General features: G+C 34.9%; 1 protein-coding gene across 4 annotated transcripts in view; it reads right to left on the bottom strand.

Moving 5' to 3' along the window:
• STXBP6 (syntaxin binding protein 6) overlaps positions 1-26,389 on the bottom strand; it is a 107,001-nt gene that overhangs the window by 19,095 nt on the left and 61,517 nt on the right. For 3 of the 4 annotated variants that reach the window (XM_021402726.1, XM_021402727.1, XM_021402728.1), the window contains 2 exons: positions 8,522-8,652; positions 6,564-6,729 (listed from right to left, as the gene is read on the bottom strand). In XM_021402726.1, coding sequence (XP_021258401.1) covers positions 6,564-6,729; positions 8,522-8,652 — 297 coding nt within the window. The remainder of the gene's footprint in view (positions 1-6,563; positions 6,730-8,521; positions 8,653-26,389) is intronic. The other variant, XM_021402729.1, reaches the window with a different exon arrangement.

Below are 26,389 nucleotides of genomic sequence, written 5' to 3' on the forward strand. Positions count from 1 at the left end.
AGATTATTAGTTATAACTGGTCTTTCAGTAGTTTGGACCAGCTGCTAATTTATACCATCAATAACAGGAAAGTATTTTTAGGGATTGTTATTTCAGATTTGATCAAACCCTGCCCCTGCAAATCAAAGCAGTGATGCCCCATCAAACCTCCTCTCCGTCAAGATGTCAGGTTTCGTCAGCTGCACAGAAGCGATACAGTGCATTAAGTCTACACTGAGTGAGGGCTATGCAAAGGCAGTCTGTTTTGAATTTTATGAGTGTGTTTAAACAATGTGAAGACAAAGACAGAAAATCAATAAATTGTATCCTTAGAAAATTACTGTCATAAAACTTCGAGCATTCTGAAATGGCGATCAAATTAATTTTTCTTCAGCAATACTCTATAGGGATGTACAGCAAATATCAACTCCCATGAGTACTTCAATGATGTTACCAAGTTCCTATCAATGACACCATTAGTTTGTGAGTCTGTGCAGTTGCATTTCACTTGAAATATAGTAACTTTTTACAGCTGGAGTATGTGACATCTCGTGTTCACTGAACTGCAGCAGTGGAACCACACAAGATTATTGTTTTTGTAGGTGAAGCCGCAATGTGGCTTTCTTCTGAAATCAGATTTCTATTGTGACTGACATTCAGAAACTGATTTCTCTGTCAATTTAACTTTTATAAGGCTGCTCAAAAACAGAACAGAAAAACAACTCAGCCAACAGTATAGAAACTTTCAAGCAACAACAGGCAATAATTTAAGTTTAAATGCAATCTCTTAGGAAAAAAAAAAAACCTGAAAACAAAAGCAGAGTCACACAAAATACAAAAAAGCATAGGGCTCAAAGGTGCTGGAATGCACTACCGATGCAATGTAGCAGTTCAGAAAAATTGCTTTATAAACCAACTATATTTTATTTAGAAAGGAGAGAAGAATAGCAAGTAAGAAAATAGAACCATCACAGATCAAACATGTGCTCTGTCTAGTGCTTTATCCACCAGTATATATCACTGGCTTCTCAAGGGGACGCACTATCACAATAGGTGAACTGGAATGAATACACATAATAAAGCCCTCTCCTAAGGTTCAGTTGTTACTACTTTTCTTGACCAGAAGAAGAAAGGCTTCCAAACTTTGTACATTATCTATTTACAGATGAATATATTCATTATTTTATTAATATTTTCAATATTTTTACATAAGAAGCACATTAAATAATTTGAAGGCGCTATGTGCTTTTTTCTTTTCTAACCACAATCTTTGTTTTAATCTTATTTATTAATAATAAATGTTCAATTAAAAATTATAAAATGCTGCTTATAATTTTTCAGCAGTTACACTCAGAAACTTTGCTGTCTTCTAGGGTTCAATACCATCATATAGAATCATAGAATCAGCTAGGTTGGAAAAGACCTACAAGATCATCCAGTCCAACCATCCACCTACCACCAATAACCCCACTAAACCATGTCTCTCAACGCTATATCTAAATGTTTCTTGAACACCTCCAGGGACGGTGACTCAACCACCTCCCTGGGCAGCCCATTCCAGCACCTGACCACTCTTTCAGAAAAGTAGTATTTCCTAATGTCCAGCCTAAATCTCCCCTGGCACAACTTGAAGCCATTCCCCCTCGTCCTGTCACTAGTTACAAGAGAGAAGAGGCCGACCCCCAGCTCACTACAACCTCTCTTCAGGTAGTTATAGAGAGTGATAAGGTCCCCCCTGAGCCTCCTCTTCTCCAGACTGAACAATCCCAGCCATATGGCATATAGTTCTGATGCCACACCTTTCTGTACTGACATGAAACTTAAAGTTTAGTCAAAGTTGCATCAATTTGAAAGAGACAGAAATTAGAAGTCAATAATTAAAAACTCAAAAATATATTGCACAAATCATAAAAGTAAAATTGACAAATCATTGATGTATTTCATAAAATATTACCATCTGTGTTCCCAGTCTATTTCTGTTGATGTTTTAAACACTGGTATTGATCCTGGGATAGGATGTTATCAGGCTGAGGATCAGATATAAATAAAGGAATTCTAAAGTTGGATCAATTCCTTGCTACTATTTTTTTTACTCTTTTCCAACCTGAGAAATTTAAACTTTATACTCTAATTTAATATATTCATTTAAATCAGGGCAAATCTAGGTTAGTATTTTCAATCTAAACTAATACAAATAAAAGTCTACTGACAGAAAATTTTCTATTAGGAATTAGATGAATTGGCTCAGTTATTTCAAAATAACAAAATACTGTCAAAAAAAGTGATAGATTTTTATTAATATATAGATCAATTTTGTCACAGTAATTTTACATTAATTCACAGTCATATAATTAATTTACAAGTGCAAGTCTGTAAGAGTTGAGCCCAAGTACACAGTTTTTCAGTGACTATCGGGTAAGAAGTGAAATCAGCAAGTAACAGATATTTGTAAGTAGAGGGGCCAGGAGGAGCTTTAGTCTTCCTTCCCATTCTAATTCATGCAACTTGAACTGTAAGAAGGAAGCCAATAGATGTTTACCTGGTCTCAAATATCTTATTCCACCATACATCACTCATGAGCATCTCTTTTAATGTATAAAAGGTTTCCAGACCATGCTATCAAAGCAAAAGTATTTTGCTTTAAAGCTGACAGTTGCTAACAAACTGCAAAACTTCTGTGAAATCTACTTTCTGAAACTTCCAGCCCTCAGCTGACTTTCTAGAATATGATAGAAAAGCTGAATTCAAACTGACTTTTTGTCATGGTTTTATGATTTTCGGTTATTGGTACTCCACATCATAACATCATGCAGTGAATGTACCTGGTTCTCAGAAGAGAAGGACTACTACATCCCCCACAGTACTTTGCTCCTCTGTTACCATTTCCCAGCCGGAGAAACAAGACCTCGTCCCTTTTTCCACTGTCTCTCGTCTTGGCAGCACCTCGCTCTCCAGCTGTCTTATCATCGGTAGTAGAGTAAGGCCTACCTTGATTTTGGGACATTCTCTCTCTCTGTATTGGATTTATCAGCTTAAGTTGTAATTATATTGTATTATAGTGCGTTGTTTTGCATTCCGATATTTTATTGAGTAAATTAGTTTGTTTCTCCTCAGATTGTTGCCGCTGTTCCTTGCTCTCAGGGCCATCTCCTTACCCTTTTCCCCTTTTCCCTTTTACTGGGGCGTGGACCCGTGGGTCCCCCGTCCCCTTTGTCACGAAACCGGGCCGAACGCCCATAAACCATTGACACTTTTTCATGTAGAAATTTCATCCTCAATTAAATCCAAAGAATTAATGAAAACACCATAAAGTCCTACTCCTTGATAGCTGAAGCTAAGATGAGTCGATAAGGTGTGAAAAAAGAAACTCATTACTGTTGGGAAACATTGCATGCCTGGTAGCGCGTAGCTGACTCTTCTCAAAGATTTACGGTATGACCTTAGATAAGAAGTAAGCTGTGTATGTGTGGAATTTACTGCTTGTAGTGCTTTAATTAACAGCAGGTGCTGTGCTCGAAAACAGCCTGGGAAATGATATTGTTTTGAGACACTTCTGAGATCTGTGGGGCACCTATCTTGTAAACAAGTATGCTATATAAGGAAGGGCTGTTGCCCTAATAAACGGAGCTGTTTGAACTCACACTGAGTTGCTGCTTCCCACGCGGGCAGGGGTTTGTCTTTTCCCTTTGCCGACTGTCGGGGTGACCCTGTGTCCAAGTGTTTTCCTACACATTACCATTTTCACACTGGCAATATATTCTTAGGGAAGAGTGATTCACTAATAATTCTTATCAGTTGCCCTAGAGAAAAGGTTACACAGGCAAAGATATAATTTATTTGGGCTTCTAAGGATATTTTAATTAATTTGACAGAATGACCACAGCTTATAGGACAAAGCTTAAAACAAAAAAATTGCAAGATCATCATCTTACTTCCACCTGTCATGCTCCCTTCTGCAGTTCTAATAAGTGTCTAAAGGTGGCAGCAACTGTTTATTGTTACAGGCCCAGACTTAATCTTAGTTTTGTTTTTGATTAGTTTTGTTACTAACAATTTGTGTAACACAGCGATACCTCAGATTAGATGTGCCCCAGCGTCATTACCCACACATTAGAAACGTGCAGAATTTGAAAACACAATAATTAAAATAATTAAATAAAAAAATAATTTAAAAAGACAACTCTCTCCTCCAAAATGCCCGCCTTTCTTTTTCTCTAAAAACCGTTATCTAGAAACTTTCTGTAAGGTACAGATAGGTCTCATCCACCAAAAGAGGAACTTGAAATATTTAATACAAGATAATACTGGGTGGAATCTTTTTGTTACAGTCTTTTCAAATTTGAATTTCTTCTTTGTTCTAAGAATTAGCACCCACAACATTCACAAGATCACATTATCACTGTAATTACTAATGTCATTAATCAAGTTATAGAAAATACTCCAGACTAACTCCACAAACTACATCCTTACTTTATCCTCAAAAAACAGTAAGGCAAAAAGTGGTTTTGGAGATGAAGAATCAGGCCACTAGGAGCAAGGTTTTGTGAGTATGGCAAGTTAAAATGAGGAAGTAAATAGAGAAGGTCTGCAGTTCTGCTGAAGATGACAACTATTCACTTAAGATTAAGCTCTTAAACAATTCCTGCAGAAACAGAAATAGCATGAATTTCACTTTCTTCACTCCCATTCTTTAGAAAGAAGCAAGACTCAATCAGTAAGCTTGTAAAGAAATCCTTCAAAACTACTTTCATCTTCAGTTCCAGTTGGGAAAAAGTTCAGTGGTTTGTTGTATTTCAAAATAAGCAATAGTTACAAGATACACACTATATACATAATGTAAATATAACGTTACACAAGTATATATACTAATAATACTAAAAAAAATAGTGGAGTATTAGAAGATGAATTAACCATCCAATATGAAATTGCTATGCACTTTACTCAGAAAGAGAAAAAGAGTATCACTTAAAACACAAGGGCTGCTACCATAGAGGGGATGAGGTGACATGCTTCATTTATAATCTGTCCGCACTGATGTTTGAAAATGCTTTGAATCTATTGCTTTGATTAATTACTAGGAGGAGCAAGAGAAAAGTTACAAATTCAAAACTGAATTTGGTTTAAGTCAAAATATAACGTCTATACATTTTTTTTGTCATGATCCACCAACAGTGATGCCTTACTTTTTCCAGTCAGAATGAGTTTGAAATCTGTGACATACTTCACTGTTTTCCATAAAGGTATCTGATACTGCATGTTTCAGACTAAATGTTTCAAAGTTGCTATCACAGTTATTTGTTTGTTTTCACTTGGTGCAGGAAGAACATCTCCACTAGATAAAAACATTTTGAAGTTTTAAATATAATGTAAACCAAAAGCTTCTGAAAATGATGGGAAGATTATTGAAATAGGAAGAAAGAAAGGAAGTTTAGAAGAAATTTCAGTGTCTTTTCTCTTTGTTTGAAAGGACACTAACAGAAAAGGGAAGACTGACAGAACAATTTTGACTGCAAAATTAGCGATAATGTCCCTGCTGGCAGCTAAAACACAAGCACTAAAATGGAGATGATTTCCTCTTCTCCAAGTTTACATTTGGTATTTTAGAATGAAGAGACGGCAAGAGAAAGTAACAGCCAGGAAAAAAACAGCATATAATATAAAATGAGTGCAGAAGATTTAGTTCTTACCTTGCAGGAAGAAATATATGCTAGCGTTATAAGACAGGAGAATTACCAGAAAGAACTGAGTAAGGCTTGCCATACTTGTTGTCTACTAAGGGAAGACAAACAAACAAGCTCCTAAGCGGATCTCTTTGACAGATTAGTAACCTCAAATTTCAGACTCACTGAAAGAAAAAAACAATCTTTTATTCCAGCTGAAAAGAACAAAGTGTAAGAGGTTTTAAAAGTGTTTTGTTCTAGAGTAGATAAAAAGGAGATTATTTTCAGAAATCAGGAAACAATTTAAATCTACCCTCCTAAAGTTTTACCTTCCTAAAGAATATTTAGTGAAATAAATGAAAATCTTCCTCCAAAGTAATTTCTATTGTTTGGGAAGTGAATGGTAAAGCTACCACATATTGACCAGAGTCTATTCCTGGAAATTCACCTCTAGGATACATGTGAGTTGCGACATGTAACAAAACCCTTCACAGTTTTCTGTCAAGATCAAAGCAAAGGAGTTTGCCTCAATGATATTTATGGGTCCCTTCCAACTCAGGATATTCTATGAAATTTCAAAAGCCATGTGGGAAATTTAGTAATAAACACTTTTGGGCAGACTTGTGTGAAATGATGTTGTAGAACAGTCTTCTGCTGCTGTGGGTGGGAGAAGACTTCTCACAAGATGAGTAGTGGATATTATCTCTTAAGCTAAACGTTAGAGAAGCAAAGACATTGGAAGAATTTGAAGGGATGTTTGATGGTGAAAGTGTGAAACATACAATTTCATTACTGTCATATTATCATATTCAGACTCATGATTTCAAGGTATAGACAAGCACATTTAAACACAGAATAACTCACATGGAAATCATCATTTCATGTCCAAATGCACAAAGCACTCTCCAGTTTCAACTGACTTACCTCCCATAATTTTAGATTGGCAGTTGATAAATTCTGGCTTCTTGTCTGTGAGATATCGCTGACATGTGTGATGAAGAACCTGAAAGAATGTGCATTTTTCTGAAGCTGTGCTTGCTACCCATTGGTCAAAAGCATTTTCAAATACTAAATCAAATTCTGGGGAATCCTAGAAGAAAGAATACACTACTGTTATTCCAGTTTCATGAATGATTTGCAAAAAAGATGTAGAACTATCACTGCTTAAAAAGCAATTATGTTGGAAAAAAACATGAAGATCATGCAACTCGAGATCATCCCAGGATTATTTTTCTCCTGTGTATTTTTGATAAAGACACAGGCAAGAATTATTTTCTTAGATACTTTTAATGAGGAATATTCAGCTAAGAAAAGAAACACCTGAAAACAAAAATATTTCAGATAAAATATTTAGAATTTGGAATCTTGTAAGGAATTCTCCTTAACTACAGATATATAGCTGTATTTTATCTTCTATATTAACACAAGGATTTTTGTTTTAGTATGTTTAGCCTTTCAGTCCAAAATATACTCTCATGCTGCATTACAGAAAATGTGGTTCTGGTCTCTATATTTACCCAAAGAAAGAAAATAATGAATTAAATACAAAAACTAGGGCTTATTATTTATCATATAGGGTTGTTTAGGTCTCAGGATAACAAGAACAAAAGAGCACTTCCAGAACCAAGTAACCTCCAGCTCTGTACCTTGCAACAGCTGCCAAAATAAATGCATTCTATAAAAGCAGTGTTGCTATACATTTAGCAATATTTGCTAAAAAATCATTTTGTAAACGAATCCAGTAAATTCTATTTTGAATCAATGACACTTTGAACTATAGGAAGACAAGTCTGACAGGAATGTCTAAGCTGAAGAACTTGATAGGACTTCCACATTGAATGTGTCTCTAGATGCTATTTACAGAGCTTTGCAGATTGTATGAAAGGATCTGAAATTCATATCCCATATCTGTGTGTTATTACTCTCATTTTCACTGTCCCTTTATCCAAATAAAATTCTGCTTCCTGCTTTTCATTTCGCTGTGGCCAAAGAACTTTATATTTATTAGCAGGACTGTTCTGAATTCGGTGCACCACTAAGATGCTCACTCGGCTGATCAGAGCACAACCCTGAAGAAATCAGCGGGGGTTAGCCATACACATTCTGCTGTACAATTAACACAGTAAGTTACTTTATTATCACACAATATTAGTCACATTGCTACCTTCGAATTCTGCTGTTTGACTACTGAAGATTCGCATTCATTCGCTTATTGCATGTTAGCACAATTTTTCCAAAACAACTCAAGTCAGACTGCATATTCCATCCACATTAAAAAAAACACACATCAACAAGCAAAAATTCTAGAAAAAGTTCCAAAACTACTTAGTGGGTTTTTGTTTGTTTGAATTTATTTTTGTTTTAAATCAGTGCTCGTGAGTCACTGGCAGCTAAACTACACCACAGCCCTTTGTACAGAAGAATAATCAGTGTGGAAGGATCTGAGGAGAGGACTGTCCTGGACAAAGGGAAAGGTTCACAGTATTTCCAGAAACTTGAACCTCAGTAACCTTTCCTTTCTTTGCTTCTACTTACCAGCCTTACAACACAGCTGCATGCCAAAAGGCATGCCAAGAGGCTGATAGATGAAGACAAGACAAACACAGCTCTTATTTTTCTCTTTAAAAGAAAAGACAGAGTAGGGAAAAGAGTACGGGAGACAGGAAGGAAAAAGGAAAATATATGATTATGAGCTTTGGCCTCCTTCCATCTTTCCCATTAAAATCTGTTTCATGTACCCCACTGACTTACTTCTTGTTTGAGAATTTGCACTTAAACCTGTCTCTTATCTCATTTGCCTTTTGAATAACAAAAGGCAACACTTATTCCACAAATCAGTTACAAGAGCTCAGTTTCCATTTTCTAAAACTGTTCAAACTCACTCGATTAGGATCAATTCCGTTGACCTGGCGAAGCTGCTCAAGCATCCACTGCGTTCTCCTAACAAATGATGTAGAGCCTTCAAATTGCTTGACCTTCGTAATAGATGCTTGAGCTGGTTTCTTGTTTGTCACTAAACATATAAAAGAAAAAACATGCAACAGTAATGGGCTTAATTTTTCAGACATGTTCTGTTTAGTTCAGTGTATCAGTTAGTTGGTTTGATGGTGTATTTTCATAATGTCCTCCAAAAGTAGATACAAATTGCTGATTCTGACAGTAGGAAGCATTCCCTTTCATAGATAACATAATGAAAAGCATATTCCTTATGAATGGTTGTACAATTCCAAACAGGGATAATACAACTCAAAATTAGGTACCTTTCAGGTCTTGACAGGTTAAGTTGCCGACAACTTATAAAAAACAGAATGAAAGCTAAGCTCCTTCCTTCTGCATTTTTTTTTTTTTTTTTTACAGCCAACTTAGTATTTTCACTTTCTCATCCTAAGTAGCCATGGTTTCTCAAATACAGCCTCTTATTCATTTATTTCATCATCAACTTTTTTCTTTTAGATAAGAGAACAAATATGGCAATTCCATGCAAGCATATTTTCACATATTACTTTATTTAACTGTTACTTTGAGCTGATTTCTATGCTGGAAGTTGACTAAAAAAAAACCTAAAAAACCCAACAAACAGGTTTCTCTAGTCTTTTCAAAACATGCCAACATCTATGACATTCAGTGCCCAGTTCACAGTGAACAAACTTAAGTATATGCTCTTAGTGCACAGAGAAAATAAAACTACAAAACCACAGAGAACCTGTGGAAAATAGAAGAATTAAGGAACTAAAAATCTTTACATCCTCTCTCCTGAAATACTAGGTATCATAAATCAGAACAATGTTACATATTCCAAACAAAACATACGTTAAAAAATGTCATAGAACATTGTTCTGCTTTTGGGAATAAAGAAAAAGTCAATATTAAATAGTAAAGACAGCACATCCTTAACTCATCATTAAGTATTCAAAGCATTAAAGCTAAATTCTCAACAGCAGGAAAAATAGGTTCTTACAGTAGACTTTTTCTGTAAACAAATACATTTTCATGAGTATAAGTACACACACTTCCAATTTGTACAAAAAATATAAATCAATTCTAGGCACTTAATATAATATTCACTATTATTCATATTATTTTTCTGTCGCTGTTTTAGGTCACTTCCAAAACACACTTCTACTTTTAGTGAAAAGATAATTTTTAGAAGCATTGTACTGCACAATATACTAAAACTAGTCTGTCACTCATTTTTCACAATAGAACATATTTCCGTTTAATTTACATGATTCTCCATAAAGAGTAGCATTGAGAATCATCATTTCTCTCTTTGCTTTCAGATGCTAGCAGTAAAAGAAGACTTCATAAGTAATCAAGACTTAAATAGTAAGATTGTTTCTTTTTGTGTATTCCTGTTACTCACTTTCTCAGGAAAACTAAGAAGCGAACTCTGGAGATAAATACTGTATAAACTTTTGTACTCAGAGGCACATATATACAGTAAATATTGATGTAATAATCATTCTACAGAGTTAAAAAAGCTAATGTTTTTTAGGATGAAAGTTTACTACTGCATAGGTCAGCGACTTGATGCTTAAGCTACTTTAGAATGGAATAGCAAATTCCTATTAATATGAAGAGATCTTTTTAATATCTCAGATTTATTCATCTTAATTGAGTCTGAGAATGTAACAGTCCAAGAATCTTTATGAGAATTTGTTTTTAAACAGAAATTCGCTTTCATGAAAAATTCATTAGTTCAAAAAAAAAATCAGATATTAACATTTCGTACGGCAGATCACTGTTTGTATGGAATTACTTCAGACTAGAAAACACAGCTGGAATCAATATATTGACTGGACTATTGATGGGAATATAATTAACAGATTGCCAGAAGTCTCTTAATCAACAGCCAAAAACACTAAGAATCAAAATTGTCAAGTATGTGAATCAGAACCGCAAGTCAGATGTTACAGAACAGAGAAAAGCAATGTAGTACCAGAAAGGTAGCAGCAAAATTAGATCAGAACTACTGAAATGCAAAGACTAGAAGTGAGGTAAGTATCAAATATCAATTGATATTTATGTTCAAATGGTCCACTCTGCATTAAGAAAAAAATTACCTCTAGGGGTTCAGTGACTTCAAGTTGTACTAGAATATTTTTTCTGGAAGAATAACAGCTCAACTCTGTAACTGAGCTGCAAAAAGCCAAGCCTAACAATTAAACAAAACCGAGATGACAGGCATCGTACCTATACTTGCATACTATAGACAGGTTCTGCTTTTATCACAAGTTTTCAAGACCACAAAGTAGAAAACACAGGAATTACATAAGCACAACACAAACTGAGGTTGCTACCTTTCTAAATTAATCCATTTCCATTTTAATATTTACTCACAACTTTTTGTCAACCCCTGTTGTTAGCTTTGGCAAAATGAATTCATTGGACTCAGTTCCACTTATCTCCTACATAGCACTGATAGTAGGAAGCTATCTAAGAGTGGCCCTAATTCTAGCATCTGTGAAATTATCTTTCTAAACTTATCAGGCAATACTCTACTGCTGAATTATCCACGTGTTAAAAGAAAAAATTACATACTGCATGTAAGACACATATAGAATCAACACTAGCATTACTGCAAAACAAAACATTCAAAAATAGGAAGCTCTGGACAAAACAATTACTCTTGTGTAATCAAATGATATTTTTTCCCTCCTCAGAGGGAATCTCATGGATAATTGATTATGAGATGTATAGTCCTAAACTTTATTTCAACAAACTTCTTACTGCTCTGAAGGCTTCCACATGATATACATTCTAGTGCTTTTGAAAATGGAGGTCGTCTACCATTTCAAGGTGAAAATACCAGATTTTACAGACTTGATGGTGAAACAGGATGTAAAAAACTCTGCAGCTTACTTGGTTGATTTCAATTTCCTATTTGAATAATCTAATTACTTACATTTCTCTACATAGCACTTTTAACAATGAACAGCAGATTTCCCTTCACCATTTCAGTGAAAGCCTAATCTTCAGCAATGCTCCACAATTCCTGCTAGTGATTAACAACTAAAAAAAACCTTAATTAGGTGACTAATTCTATATCATCCACACAATCAGCCTTGAAGAAGCTTTGTCCTACAGAAGAACTTACAACACTCTTGAGCATCTCAGTCATTGCTTTAAATAGAAATACTGCCTGAAGTCAGGTGCTATGACACTTCTGGAATACCGGCAGTTCTCCCTTTAGGTCTCTCACTTGTAATTACTGTATGCAGTGAAACAGACCTAGTTGTATTCCACCTTCTTTATCTTGGTATTTAAAGAAGAGGATGGAATTTCTAGAACATTCTAAAACAGCTACCCACAAGACCGCAAACATGTTATAAAATCTTAATTTATCACGAGACAGTTTGACAGCAGTATAGCAGTCATTAAAGGTCTGCACAGACTCCCTGGCATCTGGAAGAGTCACCCTCACCAGCTGCTCATTACATTGCTTTGCAAACTAGAGCACTTCCTGAAGCCGCTGAGTAGGTGTTAAATTGCAAACATGTAAGAAGAAAAAAAATTGGAAGCAATTACATGCTCCTAGCCACACGCTCTTTCTGAAAAATCATACAGATGTATTTACTGAATTTCCCACAATCTTTATCTACCTTAATAAAAGGCAGTATTAAAATCATGCTTGGATTTTAATGATTTTTATTTGGTGATTTTTTTTCTAACAGAACATTAACCCTTCAAAATATCAAGTTGTAATGTGGACAAAGCACATTTATTAGATACCATTAAAAGCAATAAAATAGATTTATACATTTAATTGTAGGGAACATATATTTATTATTAAATTAAAAAAATGTCTCGTAAGTCAATTACCGCAATTTATGATGGAAGAAACTATGGCCTTTTTTTTTTTCCACTTTAAAAAAAATTTAAACAAACCCAAAACACACACATGAAAACACAGCGCCAGATTAACAAATAATCAAAAAGTATTGAGCCAAAAAGAGCATTATTTCTGAAATTGAAGACGCTACTATTTTACATCATAAATAAAAATACCTCACAACATTAAGTTTCAAAGACATTGTTGAAATTTAAGAGGGGTGCATTAAGTGAAATACTGTTTCAAAAAAAGATCAGAAAAAAAGAGGCAGAAACAATTAATTTTAAATCCCGCTGAGATAAAGTCAAGGAAGTCACTGCTTAAATGATTTGAAGAATTCTGAAACATACTTATTTTAAATCCAGACTTAAGTTAGAATTCTGAACAACATGTGGCCGAAATCTTAAGCAGCTGATCAATATAGCTTTTCACACATAAAGCTAAGGGAGATATAAGTAATGGTCTAAATTCATATCATCTGCAGTCCAGAATCTATTCTTCATTTTTTTTTGGTCAACTTTCTAATGTATCCTTGCATGACCAGCATGTATGGAACAGGCAAAATAAAGTGAAGTGATAACTCCCAAAATATCTACATTGAAACATTTGGCCCTGAGATAAAGCATTAAGTCTTGATTATGGGTATCTCAGTCCAGTTTTGGATTGTCGGCGCTTGGTCCCGTTACAGAATTCCCTCAGTCAGTGTGGCATCAGAATAGCAAGTCTTCTGAATAGCAAGTTCTCTCTATTGTGTTTTACACACACCTTATATATCCTTCACTCGTAAGCAGTAAATCCACTCACGGTTAATTATCCTCAAGTTCTTCACAACAACGTAGATAACAAACAAAGGGTTGCTTAACTGTCCCAGAAGTGACCACATTAGCTGTGCATACTAAAGAGTATTCTGTTTACACCTTAGCCCTGTCTCCAGACTCCGGAGGCCTCATAGAGATAAGATCTACCAGAGTCTGTTGAGCTCTTTGTTGTTAAGTCTCCCCCCACATTGGATGATCTAAATTTGGACTTGTATGCTAAGTAACTTTTAAACTCTTTAGGTAACTAGTAATCATAGGACAAATGGCTTGTTTGCTTCACAGAATTTCCAGTCATACTGTAATGTATTTCTAAAATCCTTAATGATTGAAATAACTATTGAAGGGATAAATTAAAGTACAAAGTCTTGAAGCAGTTAGAGATTGTTGCAACTGTTCACATTACAACAAGATTATATTTATTTAATACCTGGACAATACACAAGTGCTCTATTGCTCTTAGAGATTAATAAACTAAGTAGTTCAAAGTTTTATTGCTTCTCTGTCTCTTGTTCTTGAGAAAAAGGAAGTAAAAACAGGTTATCCATACTTCACTTTTCACAAACAATGTAAAGCCGTGTCCTTATAAATTACTTTTATGTCTATTCAATCATTTTAACCCCCCTCTCCTCAGAACATCTCAAAATTCAGCTTCTCACTTTTCGTTCCTACCAAATTTTCAAAGCTAGTGAAGAAGCACTATAGTTATAAATTAATGGCTTATTTAAAGTAGTCTTCACATACAATAGCAATATAGCTCAAGGTATTAAGACCAAATAAATTGCTCTCCATTTTGGCACAGTTCTATAAATGGATGCAGTTAACAGTGGAAAGAATGGCAGATTTTGTTTTATGGCCAGGAAGAATGCTTCTGCTAACTGGAAATATTTGGAAAGAAGTATTATTAAACAAATATTCATTTCCAGAATGATTGCTGAACTTCCATGTTTTCTTAGAATTGCCTTTTACCATTTCATATTGCAGAGCAGCCAGCTTTCAAACTCTTCTTACCTCATTTTTTTCTTGCAAATAGATAGTCAATTGCAACTTGAAATGTTTCTGGTCAAATATAGCAAATCTGAGTTCCACAGATGTATTTAGTTTAAATCTACTTGGGAGGAACAGGATGGTGCTCATCAGATCCACCAAGGTATTGCTGCTGCACAGGAATACTTTAGGTATTCTAGTCAGGTCTCAGGGAACAGGGATGGCTTCTTTACAACCATGGGACCAAAGCCGTCATCAGTAATTACTCAAGCAACATAAAGCTACTGCTTGTCTTGGAGTAAAGCATTTGCAAAGGCCGTTCACCTTGATCTGGCACGGTAAAGACTCACCTCCAATCTAGGAGTTATTTGATGACTGAGATCTGCAGCCCATCATTGCACGTGCCTTTCTGTATTCTTCTGAAATTCCTACATTTCCAATATCCTTCTCTTTCTTTTCTTTAAAATGAAGGTAGTGTTCTACACAACCATTGCCAAAGAAGATACTACAAATAGCCTTGCAAGCACTCACGCACTCTTCAGAAAATCCCTCTTCAATCTAGTTCAGAAATCAAGGCTGAAGATATTCACTACAGTGTATATTCACTTAGGAGGCTTGAGATATTTGTTTTATCACATTCTAGTCATTTCAACAAGCAGCCACAGAGAAGTGGTTAAAGACTGTATCACAGAAGTACTCCTCTTAATAAATGGAATTTGGCATAATTCCCACACAATCTAACAGATGTGCCTCTGCATGCAGAGTACAGTAGAAATTACCTTACCGCCCTGAAAACAATGTTTTAATATCACAGTTAAGTGTCCTGAGGGGTAAATTAAAGTTCCAGTTCATTCTCAGTGTCTCACAAAATGTACTCTATTAGGAAATAGTTTTCCAGTTATGTTTGGTTAGATAACTTGACCACCTTCGTGTTTTGGAATAAATTGCCCAATGATTTTTAAGATCCTACAGCATAAAAGGAACTGTGGCAACAGACATGTTTGCTGATTGTTTTTAAAAAATGATTTACAGAAGTGTGTTTTTTTTCCCCTAATTTTACACTTTATTGCCTAACATTTAGTAGAAGAGACTACTAGCAGACACTTCTCATACAGCAGGTGCAAGAAAGGATTCTATTTCAGCTTTTCCATAAAAAAAATTCTTATCTTTTGCTATATAATGGCCTAACACAGAGCTGCAGTGGAAAAATACTTTCATATCCACAAGTCAAATTGATGGATAGAGTCCTATGTACATTCGCATGTGGTATGATAGTATTCTGTTCTCAATATAAGCAACTAAAAAGGGTATGCTAAACATTTTAGATTACAAAGAAATTAATTTTAACAAGCAAACCCAGAAACCAACCCAAAAATTCACAAACATCTGTGATGGATTACAAGAGGTGACTGAAGGAGAGGTCAAGCAGGAAGAAAAACAAGTAAGTGGGCCAAAAACTGCAATTCCAAGTTATCAGACATTACTTTAATTGAAATCAGTTATTTAAATCATGTGACAGCAAAAAAATATCCAACCAGTAATCTCACAGAATATGTATAATCTACTATGTGTTTACTCCATAAAAACAAAATATTCAACCTTTCTTGTATCTTATGTCTGGAAGTCTTAAAAGCACATTTGAACTGCAGGATGAGAGTAGGTCTTATTTGAAGGCGTTATGAGCAGATAGTGTCGAGTTGCTGTACATACTATTTTAAATTACTTGAGATATAAATATTGCTTCTTCTATTCTTCTATTAATATGATTTCATTGTAAGGGGGAGAGTAGAAACAAACAATCAAGTATTTAGCATCTGAATTATTAGTACAGTTCTTGTTCTACTGTCTCACAGTCATCTGCAAAGTAAGGAATCTCAGAGCACCTATGCAAAATAAAAAGTATAAACCTTTTCTAGATGAATCTCAGAGGTGAAGTGAGTTTCTTAAAGTCACATAAGAACAACTCAGATTTCAACTTCCTGTAAAATTCAGGAAAGGGATCCAGGCATACTCCTTCCAGGACTATACTCCAGATAGTCCTGTATATAAGTCTATTAGTTAAATGAAATTTGGCTTCAGATTTAATCTCTTCACTGCAAAGCTATGAAGAAGTAACCTGAGCTTGTTCCTGCCCATAACATAGCATGTGCCATTTTAAACCAAATAAAAACTCTAAATAGGTTTAAGATACTGCCGAGGAGCTGTGTTTAATGAAAAAAAAAAGTTGATACACTACAGGCACAGAAGTCTCTCAAAAGCTCTGAATAGAATACAAAAATATTTTAAATAGAAAACATTATCTTAAAAATGATAATTTCCTATCAATGCAGCAGTAGTTTCTTATCGGCAGCCAAGTATTTTACTACTTCTTGTTTGTTTTTTTTGTTTGTTTGTTTCTTTTTTCCTGGAAACTTTTTCCCTGAAAAATACTCTGAAAAACAAAAAAAATCTATACTGTCAAGCGTCGACAAAAGGAGTTATTTTCACTTTTAGAGCACAAAAAGTGAGCAACTTGACCTTACTGCTCTGCATATTATAGATCTTGACAGCAGTTGAAAGGTCGTTTATTGAGGTTATTTTATTCTGCTGTGCTATTATTATTGCCCTGGATTATTACGGAGGGGAAATACCATTTCATTACATTTCATAAAATCAAACAAAAAGGAATGTTAATATTTCACAGCAAATCACAAAAAGAAACATAAAATTATTCCAACCCTAAAAACACATTTATCATAATTGAAAAGAAAAAAATCAACTGTTCGCAAATAACTACAGCAATCACTAGCAGTGCCTTTTAAGATAATTTTCTTCACATTTTTATTAAAAATGATTTATTAAAATTCACATAATATGAATGTGCTTCAGAATAACATTCGTGCATTCTACATCAGACAGAATTTACACTGATCATCAAGACATACAGAGGAAAAAAATCTTTAAAATATATGGGTCCCCAGAATGAAAAATCTAAGTGATACAGTGAAATAAGTAAATTAGAAGACAAAAATCATGATTAAAAAAATACAGAACTTCTAAATGTTGATTTTATATCACATACTTGTGATCACCACTAGCAACCTAATTTAAGATGAATAGGAGACATTCAGTAACTGTTAAGTGTTATAACACAAGCCTCTTTCAGCTATCAAAGAGGATTTGAGACCATCAAGTAGACTTTACTGACACGGTATTTTTTTCTCAAACATTAAAATAGGTTACATTCTCCCTCCTACGATAAGATGTGACAACGGAAGTTCTTCTACTCTTTCAGAGGACAATTTGCCAGTGAAATTTTCAGCACTTTTATGACAGACTAAAATACCAGTCCTTGACTTTTACAGGTTGAATGATGGAATCAGGAGATTAGTCAAGTGTACCCCTGAAAAGCTGCACTAGAACACACCAGCATTCGTGTTTTATGAACTGCAGCGGCCTTTTGAAGGGCTATTAATCATTCCTACAAAGGGCTAATTGAGCTAGTTTCAGATTCTCTCATTTAAGCTCTATGGAGAAGAAATGCCTTGTTTGAAATACATCAGAAGATTAGCGTCACTTCAGGTTGGTTTATGTGGCAAAATTTATGGAAAAATATAAAACACACCAAAAATCTAAGTACAAAACTTAAAGCCCATGCATCTGCTTTGCAAAGAAACCAAAACAAAAACAAACCTTCCAAACATTAAAAAAATGAAAAAGCCCACTACGTCAACATAAAAAAAATAAACTGATTTGTTAAATTCCTAACTGTTTTTTTTTCCTAATTATTGTTAACAATGAAAAGCCCAAACACTTGAACACAAACTAGGATCAGCTCCAATATCATCAGCCTATGCATGCAGCCCTTTGCATCTGGCTTGTTAAGCTTTGAACCACTGAGAAGACAGAATCCCCTTGCAGTCCCTATTTGCTATTATAATGGGAAACAGTGGACTAGTGATCTGTCTTTTTATATGAGCTTTATAATATACGAAATTTTTACCCTAGCCGATAGTCTATATTTTAACAGTACTTAAGTATGGAAGGCTCAGAGTCTAACACTTAAGAACAGACCGATTACATAATGTCATACATTGTATCATATACTGAGCAGAGAATTTACAAATTTCAACCTAAGTAGTAGTTATATAAGCTTATAGTGAAAGCTCGAATGAGCTCTAAATGTATACAATTCATGTACCTATTATGTACCTATTTCCCTTGGAAATAATGCTATTAAACTAACTGCCATCTTCATGCCAGCATTTTCTTCTGATCAAATACATTATATATCTTATCAGACACAATTATTTTTGGTGTACTGACTACTTTAAAAACTGCAAGTACTTTAAAGTGAGAGGATTAAGTAAAAGAAAAGCAAAATCCCACCAAATCTCCACCAAACTACTCATTCTCCCATTTCTCCCCATTCAGACTCAAATTCACATGAAGTAACTGAAAAATTTCCAAACACCAGGACTAACAAGTGGAATTCCAACATCTATCAAACCGACATTTGTTTTACTGGTATGAACTTTATTATGTATTACTAAATACATAAGTATTACAAGTATTACTATACATGCATTTTTTGTAGTTACATTTACCTATTTAAACATTTTTGTTTGGTTATTACTTTCTCATTTTTCTTTTTTGTTCCCAGCTTTTACATACTCGTGAATCAGAATACATTCTGAAAGGAAATATCCTATACTATACCTAAATTTGTTTGTGTAGTACAGCATTTTCTTGATTGTTTTGTTCTGTCATATACAGTATTAATATATTCTATTATCCTAACCCTCTTTGTTTGTAAATTCACTCCTCTCAGCTGCAGAGTTTGCAGGCAAAAATCAATGTGAGCTGTGTCTTGTCTGCTATCCACTCTATGAAGGCTATCCTGTAATTACACTTTTAGAGCTATCCATAAATACTCATGGATAAAGCCAGTTAAATGGTGCAGGAAACAGTAAAATATATCTGCTGTCCTTAATGTAAATTTGTTACTTTAAATATATTGCTGCTTTTCTCAATACCTTAGAGCTAAACTGAAATTGATTTTTTTATTATATGAATGCAACTGAATGATCTTGAACTTGAACTAGTCGTGGCACTAATAACTCCATAGCTTTTTGGGGTTTCTTCATGATATTATACTATGTGAAATAAAATTTCACCGTTTGTTGAATATCTTAGGCATATCAAACCCTTACATCAGTAGTCAAAGAGCCCAATAATTAGCCACCTACTCCTCAAACACAAGTGCTTAATAAAAAAAAGACCATTGCATTTGTTAAGTTAGTAATAGCTAGACAACAGGTGCATTTGTATTCAGATGTAACAATTCAGAAAAGAAATTCTGAACGTTACTGGACAACATCCACTAAAGCCGCATTTGTTATGTGTTACCTAGAGGCTTTAAACACTTAAAGGGTGGGAAGAGTCAAGACAGTGGAGGACTGTGAGTCATAACTTAAAGAATTACATGATGATGAAAAAGGAATAACAGTTTTCTCAAGGTTTCTCACAGTAACTATAAAGCATCAAATTAAGTTAAAAAAAAACCCTCTACTTTTGTGCACAGTTCATAATTAAACAGTGGAACTATTAACATAAAACACTAGAAAAGTTGAGTTAAAACAATAATTATGAATTCACAAAATGGATGCTCACAACAAATTAACTATGAACATAGAGTATTAAGTTCAGAAAGAGCTGGAGAATATGTGAGTACAATGATGTTATTTTATCCTTATCTTTGCTCTCCAAGTACTATTAATTAGCACCAAAGAAAACATGGCTAGATGGATCCTTCTCAGCATTGCTATGTTACAAACACTACAGGCTAACAGGAGACAGACTGATCCTTCTTTACAGATAAGTATTGACTAAGTTAGTCAGTCAAACTCCACTACAGTATACTATGTAAACCCGCTTATTGCATGTTTCCTTGCAAGTTACCAAATGCTTCACTGACCCAGAGAAAACAAAACAAAATCAAGAGCAGTATTTCTTATCTGCTTTCTCTGAAGCCCACCTAGGACTCTAAAGCAGGATGTTGAGCAGTGAAAAGGAACAGAAGCTGGACAGTTCAGGATTAGAACCCAATATATCACAGTTTCTCAATGTTTACTGGAACTGTGCACTTGTATCATATGCCACTATTGTTTGAAAAGTTCAGACTTGTAACACTTTCCTTTCCAGTCCAAGACCTGCAGTAACAGCATGACAACCTTCTCCAGTGAAGATAAAACTAAAATTAAAACAAGACAGGAAGACTTAGCACAATCTATTTTTCCTAATATGTTCATTTTCCACACCATTTTATAGCCAGTCATCACCAGCAAACAATATCAGACTTTCACATCTTTGGCTGATGTTTCAGGAGTAAAGCTCTAGGTCAGCATTTTATACACTTGATCTAACACTGATTTTTTCCTAAGTTGAGACAAATTTATAGCACACAGTGTCAAACCATGTCCTGCTTTAGTAAGAAATAATTGCATGATTTGTTCAGCCTGGAAGAACTCAACATTTATATACCAAGACCTCTTTTATTACAATGGTTTACAGTTAATAATAAGATAATGTTATTGGCTGTCTAATGGGAGAAATCAACATTTGTACAAAAAGCTCTCACCTATGAACCATGAAGGTGTTCCGTTTCTTTCAGATGACTACACATTTTGAGAAGGCAGACAGAGGTAATTCAAAGCAAGTTAAACATGGCACATCTATATCTGGTTTCTACCTCTGTTCTTCACAAGTAAGGAGACACAATATCCTTCCATATTCTTTCCTTCAAGGAAAATCAGAAATAGTACTCACTAAATGCATCCTAAAACATAAAAGTGCATCAGAAACATTGCTATGGAAATCCTATTATAGAGAAAAATCATTTACTCCATAGAGGAAGTAAAACAATATTAATTTCCACAGATGAATTCCTGCAAACACACACACTTGTCAAAGAACATTCAACTTTTCATAGTAATTTTTTTTCTTTTCAATTTATTTACCCAGCAATAAGTTCCAGAAGAGCATTATGAACTGGAAACAGAACTGAAAAGTGACAAAAGTTAGAAATGAAAATACAGAAGCCTTGTAACTCAAAAGTCCTCTCGATATTTAGTTCGCTTTCTAGCTTTGCTTAGAAAAGTCAAAAAGTTTGTTCCACAGGGTAAAGATTCATTTCACAATCTTGACAGTTCACAATAGCAGCATATTTTCAACAACTACCTGCAGGTCTGACCCCTGCCTCCCATGGCAACTAAGTTGGAAAATAAGTTGGAAGTTTCTAAGTCACAAAATCATGCAAGTAAAGAAAATTTAAAAAGGGAAAAGAATTAATATAAACTTTTTAATTTTTAAGCTACTAAAGACTAAGATTTAAGAGAGAAAAAAAACAAATCTTCTTGAAATAGAAGTTTTAAAAATATTACTGTCATTAATTATCTTAAAATGCTGATGTATGCTCTAATAGTAGGAATAAGACAACACCTAAAAAGGAAAAAAAACATGAAAAAACCCTATTCTTCAGGCTCTTTCTCTTAATGAGAAACATTTTATTGTTTCACAGGTGTACATTTCTGCAACAACTTCCATCTAGTAATTATTCCTAGTTTGTAACCTGTTGTAAACACTACAGCTTCAGTGAAGAAAATCAGAACAGCATTCTGCTGCTGAGTGAAACACTTTAGCAAAACCAAATTACCTTATTTCCCTTTGAAAATATGAAAATAAATGCTGAAGAAACAGGGAGAGGTAAACTGAATTTATTCTCCTCTTTTATGCCTTCATATAAAGATTTCAGAAATCAAGGAGTAAATAATTAAGAATAATCCTGCACTGTTTTTTAATGCTTATTTTTTTTTTTTGGAGTCCTTCCTTGCCTGGCACATTTTCTGTCCGTACATTTTTATAAAGCAACAACTTTCTCTTTAGAATTCAGACTTGGTCCTTAAAATGATAAATGAGACAACAGAATATTTGGGATAAACTTGGATAAAGTAATTAGTATGGATAATTTGACTTAACTACTGCAACAGTTGCTTACAGTATTTCCAGACAAACAGCTACTGTCACACAAGCGAATCCCACCACCCTCTCCTCCCAGGTCTGAGGATACTGAAATGTTTTGCTCATATACGAACAAGAAACTTAAATCTCAGACTAACTACAAATGAAAAAGCTTTTTTTTTTTTTTTTGCCTCTTAGAGCTACATACACACAGTATATTACTGTATCAGTTGGTCTAACTGTTCTCATACAGTCACATCTGCATCCCAGTTACAAGGGTTACTACCTCTATCACAGCTGTGATGAATACGCTATCTGAAACAAAAAGACACAGACATTATCCCAGAAAATTTATACTGCAAAAGGACAGGTAATCAAGCACTTAATTCTTTGGCACTGCTAGAAATGCAGGAATATGTCACTATTATAGCACGTCAGGACAGAAACTGGTGGTAATGAGGCCTTCCAAAGGCTCTTTAGAAGTCAGTTTAGCCTTGTCATAGATTTACTAAATACAGCATAATTGCAAAGACTGCCAACACAAGAAATTTAATGTGATGCAGAGTAAACAGAATAGCTATAGAATCTACAAATAATATCAGGAAAAAAAAAAGGGCAAATGCACTTGGATTGAAAAGATGCAAGGAATAAAATTATAGGAAAAGAGAGTTGTGCAGCTTCATACACTTTGAAAGGGCTTTAGCTTAAACTCTCAGTCTCCATAGTAAAACTCAGCAGAAGGAAGCATACAAGCAATTATGGTGCTGATGAATAGACTGCTTGAAGAAACATTCCAATAGATCACAAGTGCTGAAAGATTACTGTACAGTACCAGCTCTTGATTTTATTTATATCTTAAAGGTATATCTCATACTGCCCTGTTTTGCATTGAATTGGGGTGGCCTATTCCCAGGATAGTAGGTATAGTACATGGATGACATGATTAGAAGAAAGCAACAGGGATCAGATTACTTTCAAGCAAATAATAGAGCCACCTCAGTTTCTTCTGAACAAACATGAAACACAATCAGCAAATGATATTTCATAGCTACATCACACCCCCCTACATAAGAGATTTAAAAATGGATCTGAAAATACGGACAGGAAATCTTCCACCCTTCTGTGTTTGCCAAACTGCCCACAGATAAGACCTATTGTTTCCATTTTCAGTAGCCTGCTGACTTGCAGAAAGTTTCTCTCTACAGTAACAAAAGCCTTCAAGATGCACAGGCTGCTCCACAAGTAATGCCTCCTATTTTACTAAGTTAGCCCACAGTGTCAGTGGTGGATGTTCACAGTATGGCAGTAGAGTGTAAGCCTTCCCATCAATATTATGTTACATTTTCTTGCCATGCTACAGATGATAGCAGAGGGGTAGTCTGACAAAATGGCATCTGACAAGGAAGTGCACATGAAGCAAAGGTGTGCCATTGAATTCCTTCATGTGGAATGAAAATGGTGCCCATTGACACTTGCATCCACTGTTTGGTCTCCATAAATGTTCAGCAAGCACAGTGTGGCAGTGGGTGATGTGTTTCAGCAGCGATGACAATGACATGAAAGACAAGCCACGTTCTGGACAGCCATGCAGATTTTCCACATGCACAGCAAGCAGCCTCCTGTTAATTGCTGGTGAAAATGCATTGCTAATGGTGACTATGCTGAAAAACAGTACTTTCAATGTGAGCTACATATATAGCTTTATTTAATATCCATAGAGTGCACACATTAGCATCATGCTCACATATAAATGCTAGATGAGGAACATTATCTGAAGCAATATTTTTGCATAAGACAGAAGCAGTTCTGTATGTGTATGCTACCACAAGATATTCACAAGGATTAGAATGCGACAGCAAAACTAATAATGTCGTATGTTCTTCTCTAACTCACTAATACTGCCAATTAGAATATTTCTCCTGAGAAAGATGAGAATGCAGATATTACATAGTCACTTTTACAACAAATACTAAATTAAGTTAGTTAAGTCATTGCAATAAATATAAAAATGAGGACCTGAAATAATCTACAAGCAGTGTCAACAGATACTAAATCTTATATCAGTTGCAAATAAAGAACAATATATTAAGGAAATAAATCACATCTCACAAATCTGATAAGGTTAAATATCTGTATGACAGACACCATCTTCATAATGCGACACACAATCACCTTTGAGAGGCTAGAGTGACCAGCCTGGAATACTTATTTGGATTGTGACCTACCCTTCTGTGGCTGAGAACGCTTAGCAGCTTGCTAACATAATCTTCATTTAAAGGGCAGCTATATCCCCTAGCTTCCTCCAAACACATATTAGTATATATAACAAATTCCTGAAGGGGGCTCAACGCAAACTGCTTTCCCAGTCTTTTACTAAAATGCATTTGAAGGAAATATTGAGATAATGGTAATGGCTACTGCTTACTACTTGCATAATATCTCAGTCACATGAATTTTTCTTTGTTCTTGCTACAATTTACATAGTGGTGTTGGGTTTTTTGTTTTGTTTTTACTTTTAATTAATACATAACTTGTTTATGAAGGACATCGCTTGATCTTACTGATCTCAAATATAACTCTGAAAAAAGTGATTGGAATCAGTTTGCTCATAATTCATAGCATCTCCAAGTAAGAACTCCAGAGCAGAGACAGCAGAGTATGTTTGGAAGCTTGGTAACTTCTCTGCTCATATCAGATACTGCTATCAGCTGAGTTCTCAAATCATCCCATAATGTACTATGTCCCATACTGTGGGTTTCATAGACGCAGGAAGAATCAGATTGAAGTGAGCAAGCTGAAAATATGCAGGAAAATAGAAATATATTTCAGTTGAATCAGTACACGACTGTGCAAACTGTGGCACCACCAGAGAGGGAGACAAGGAAACCCTTTGAGCTGCCACCAAAATCTCGGGAGTGATGACTTACAGAATCGAAGAATCACCAAGGTAGGAAAAGACCTTCAAGATGATCCAGTCCAACCATCCATGTATCACCAATAATTTCTACCAATAACTCCTTCCAATTTCATGTTCTTCACTACAACACCTAAACATTTCTTGAACACCTCCAGAGATGATGACTCGACCATCACCCTGGGCAGCCCGTTCCAGTGCCTAATTACTCTTTCAGAGATGTTTTTTTTAACATTCAACCTGGATCTCCCCATGTGCAACTTGAGGCCATAACTGCTGAGACTAGCCCTGTAGTCTCCTTTCAGACCTGTGTCCCTGGTGTTCAGACACATCCCCCAATACATCAGTGGGCTAATTCCTTGCCTTACATGACCAGGACTGTGCCAGATCATCTCTTCTGGATTACTCTGGATAATAGATGACTAAAAAACAATTCAACTCCAAGTTACTGCACAGTATTCAGTGATTTGTGCTACAGGAGAGGACTAGGTAGATTAAAAATGAGGCTTATCATCCTCTGTTTTTTTTAAGTTCTAGTTTAAGCTACAACCTTCTTATTGATTTCATGTTTGACCAAATCTATTCCAGTAAAGTAAAAGCAACTACAACTCTGTCACTTAAGAAAGAATATAAAATTATGACACCAATATACTAAATTAAAAAGAGGACAATTTATTTCTGCAAAGAGTCAAGTTTGGAGCTACTATTTGGTATACTTTTTGTTCAGGAGGAATATCTGATCTATCTTTTACTACTGAACTTGCCAGAAGCTAGTTCCTATACCAAAAATTTTGACTATAGACTGTTAAAGTACCCTTAACAGGCCAGTATTGGCAGTTAGGACTTGGAAATAACTACAGTAAACAGTACAAAAATGAAATAGATAACTAAAGTTTCATAAGCTTGAAAACAATAAGCAGTACTGGATATATTATCAAACTCACCTAAACAGTTAACAAAAGTTGAAATACTTATACCAATGCACACGGTGAGTACAATAGGCTTTTAAGAATTTCTTCATAAGTATCTGATAGTTACTGGAGGTCAATTCTTTAAAAAATATCAAACAAGGCTATTACGTCAACATCACTGTAGCGATCAAAAGGGCTAACGCGATAGTGTAGCGATCAAAAGGGCTAACGCGATAGTGTAGCGATCAAAAGGGCTAACGCGATAGTGTAGCGATCAAAAGGGCTAACGCGAT

The sequence above is a fragment of the Numida meleagris genome, chromosome 6 (assembly GCF_002078875.1).
Source record: "Numida meleagris isolate 19003 breed g44 Domestic line chromosome 6, NumMel1.0, whole genome shotgun sequence".
Lineage (NCBI taxonomy): Eukaryota > Metazoa > Chordata > Aves > Galliformes > Numididae > Numida > Numida meleagris.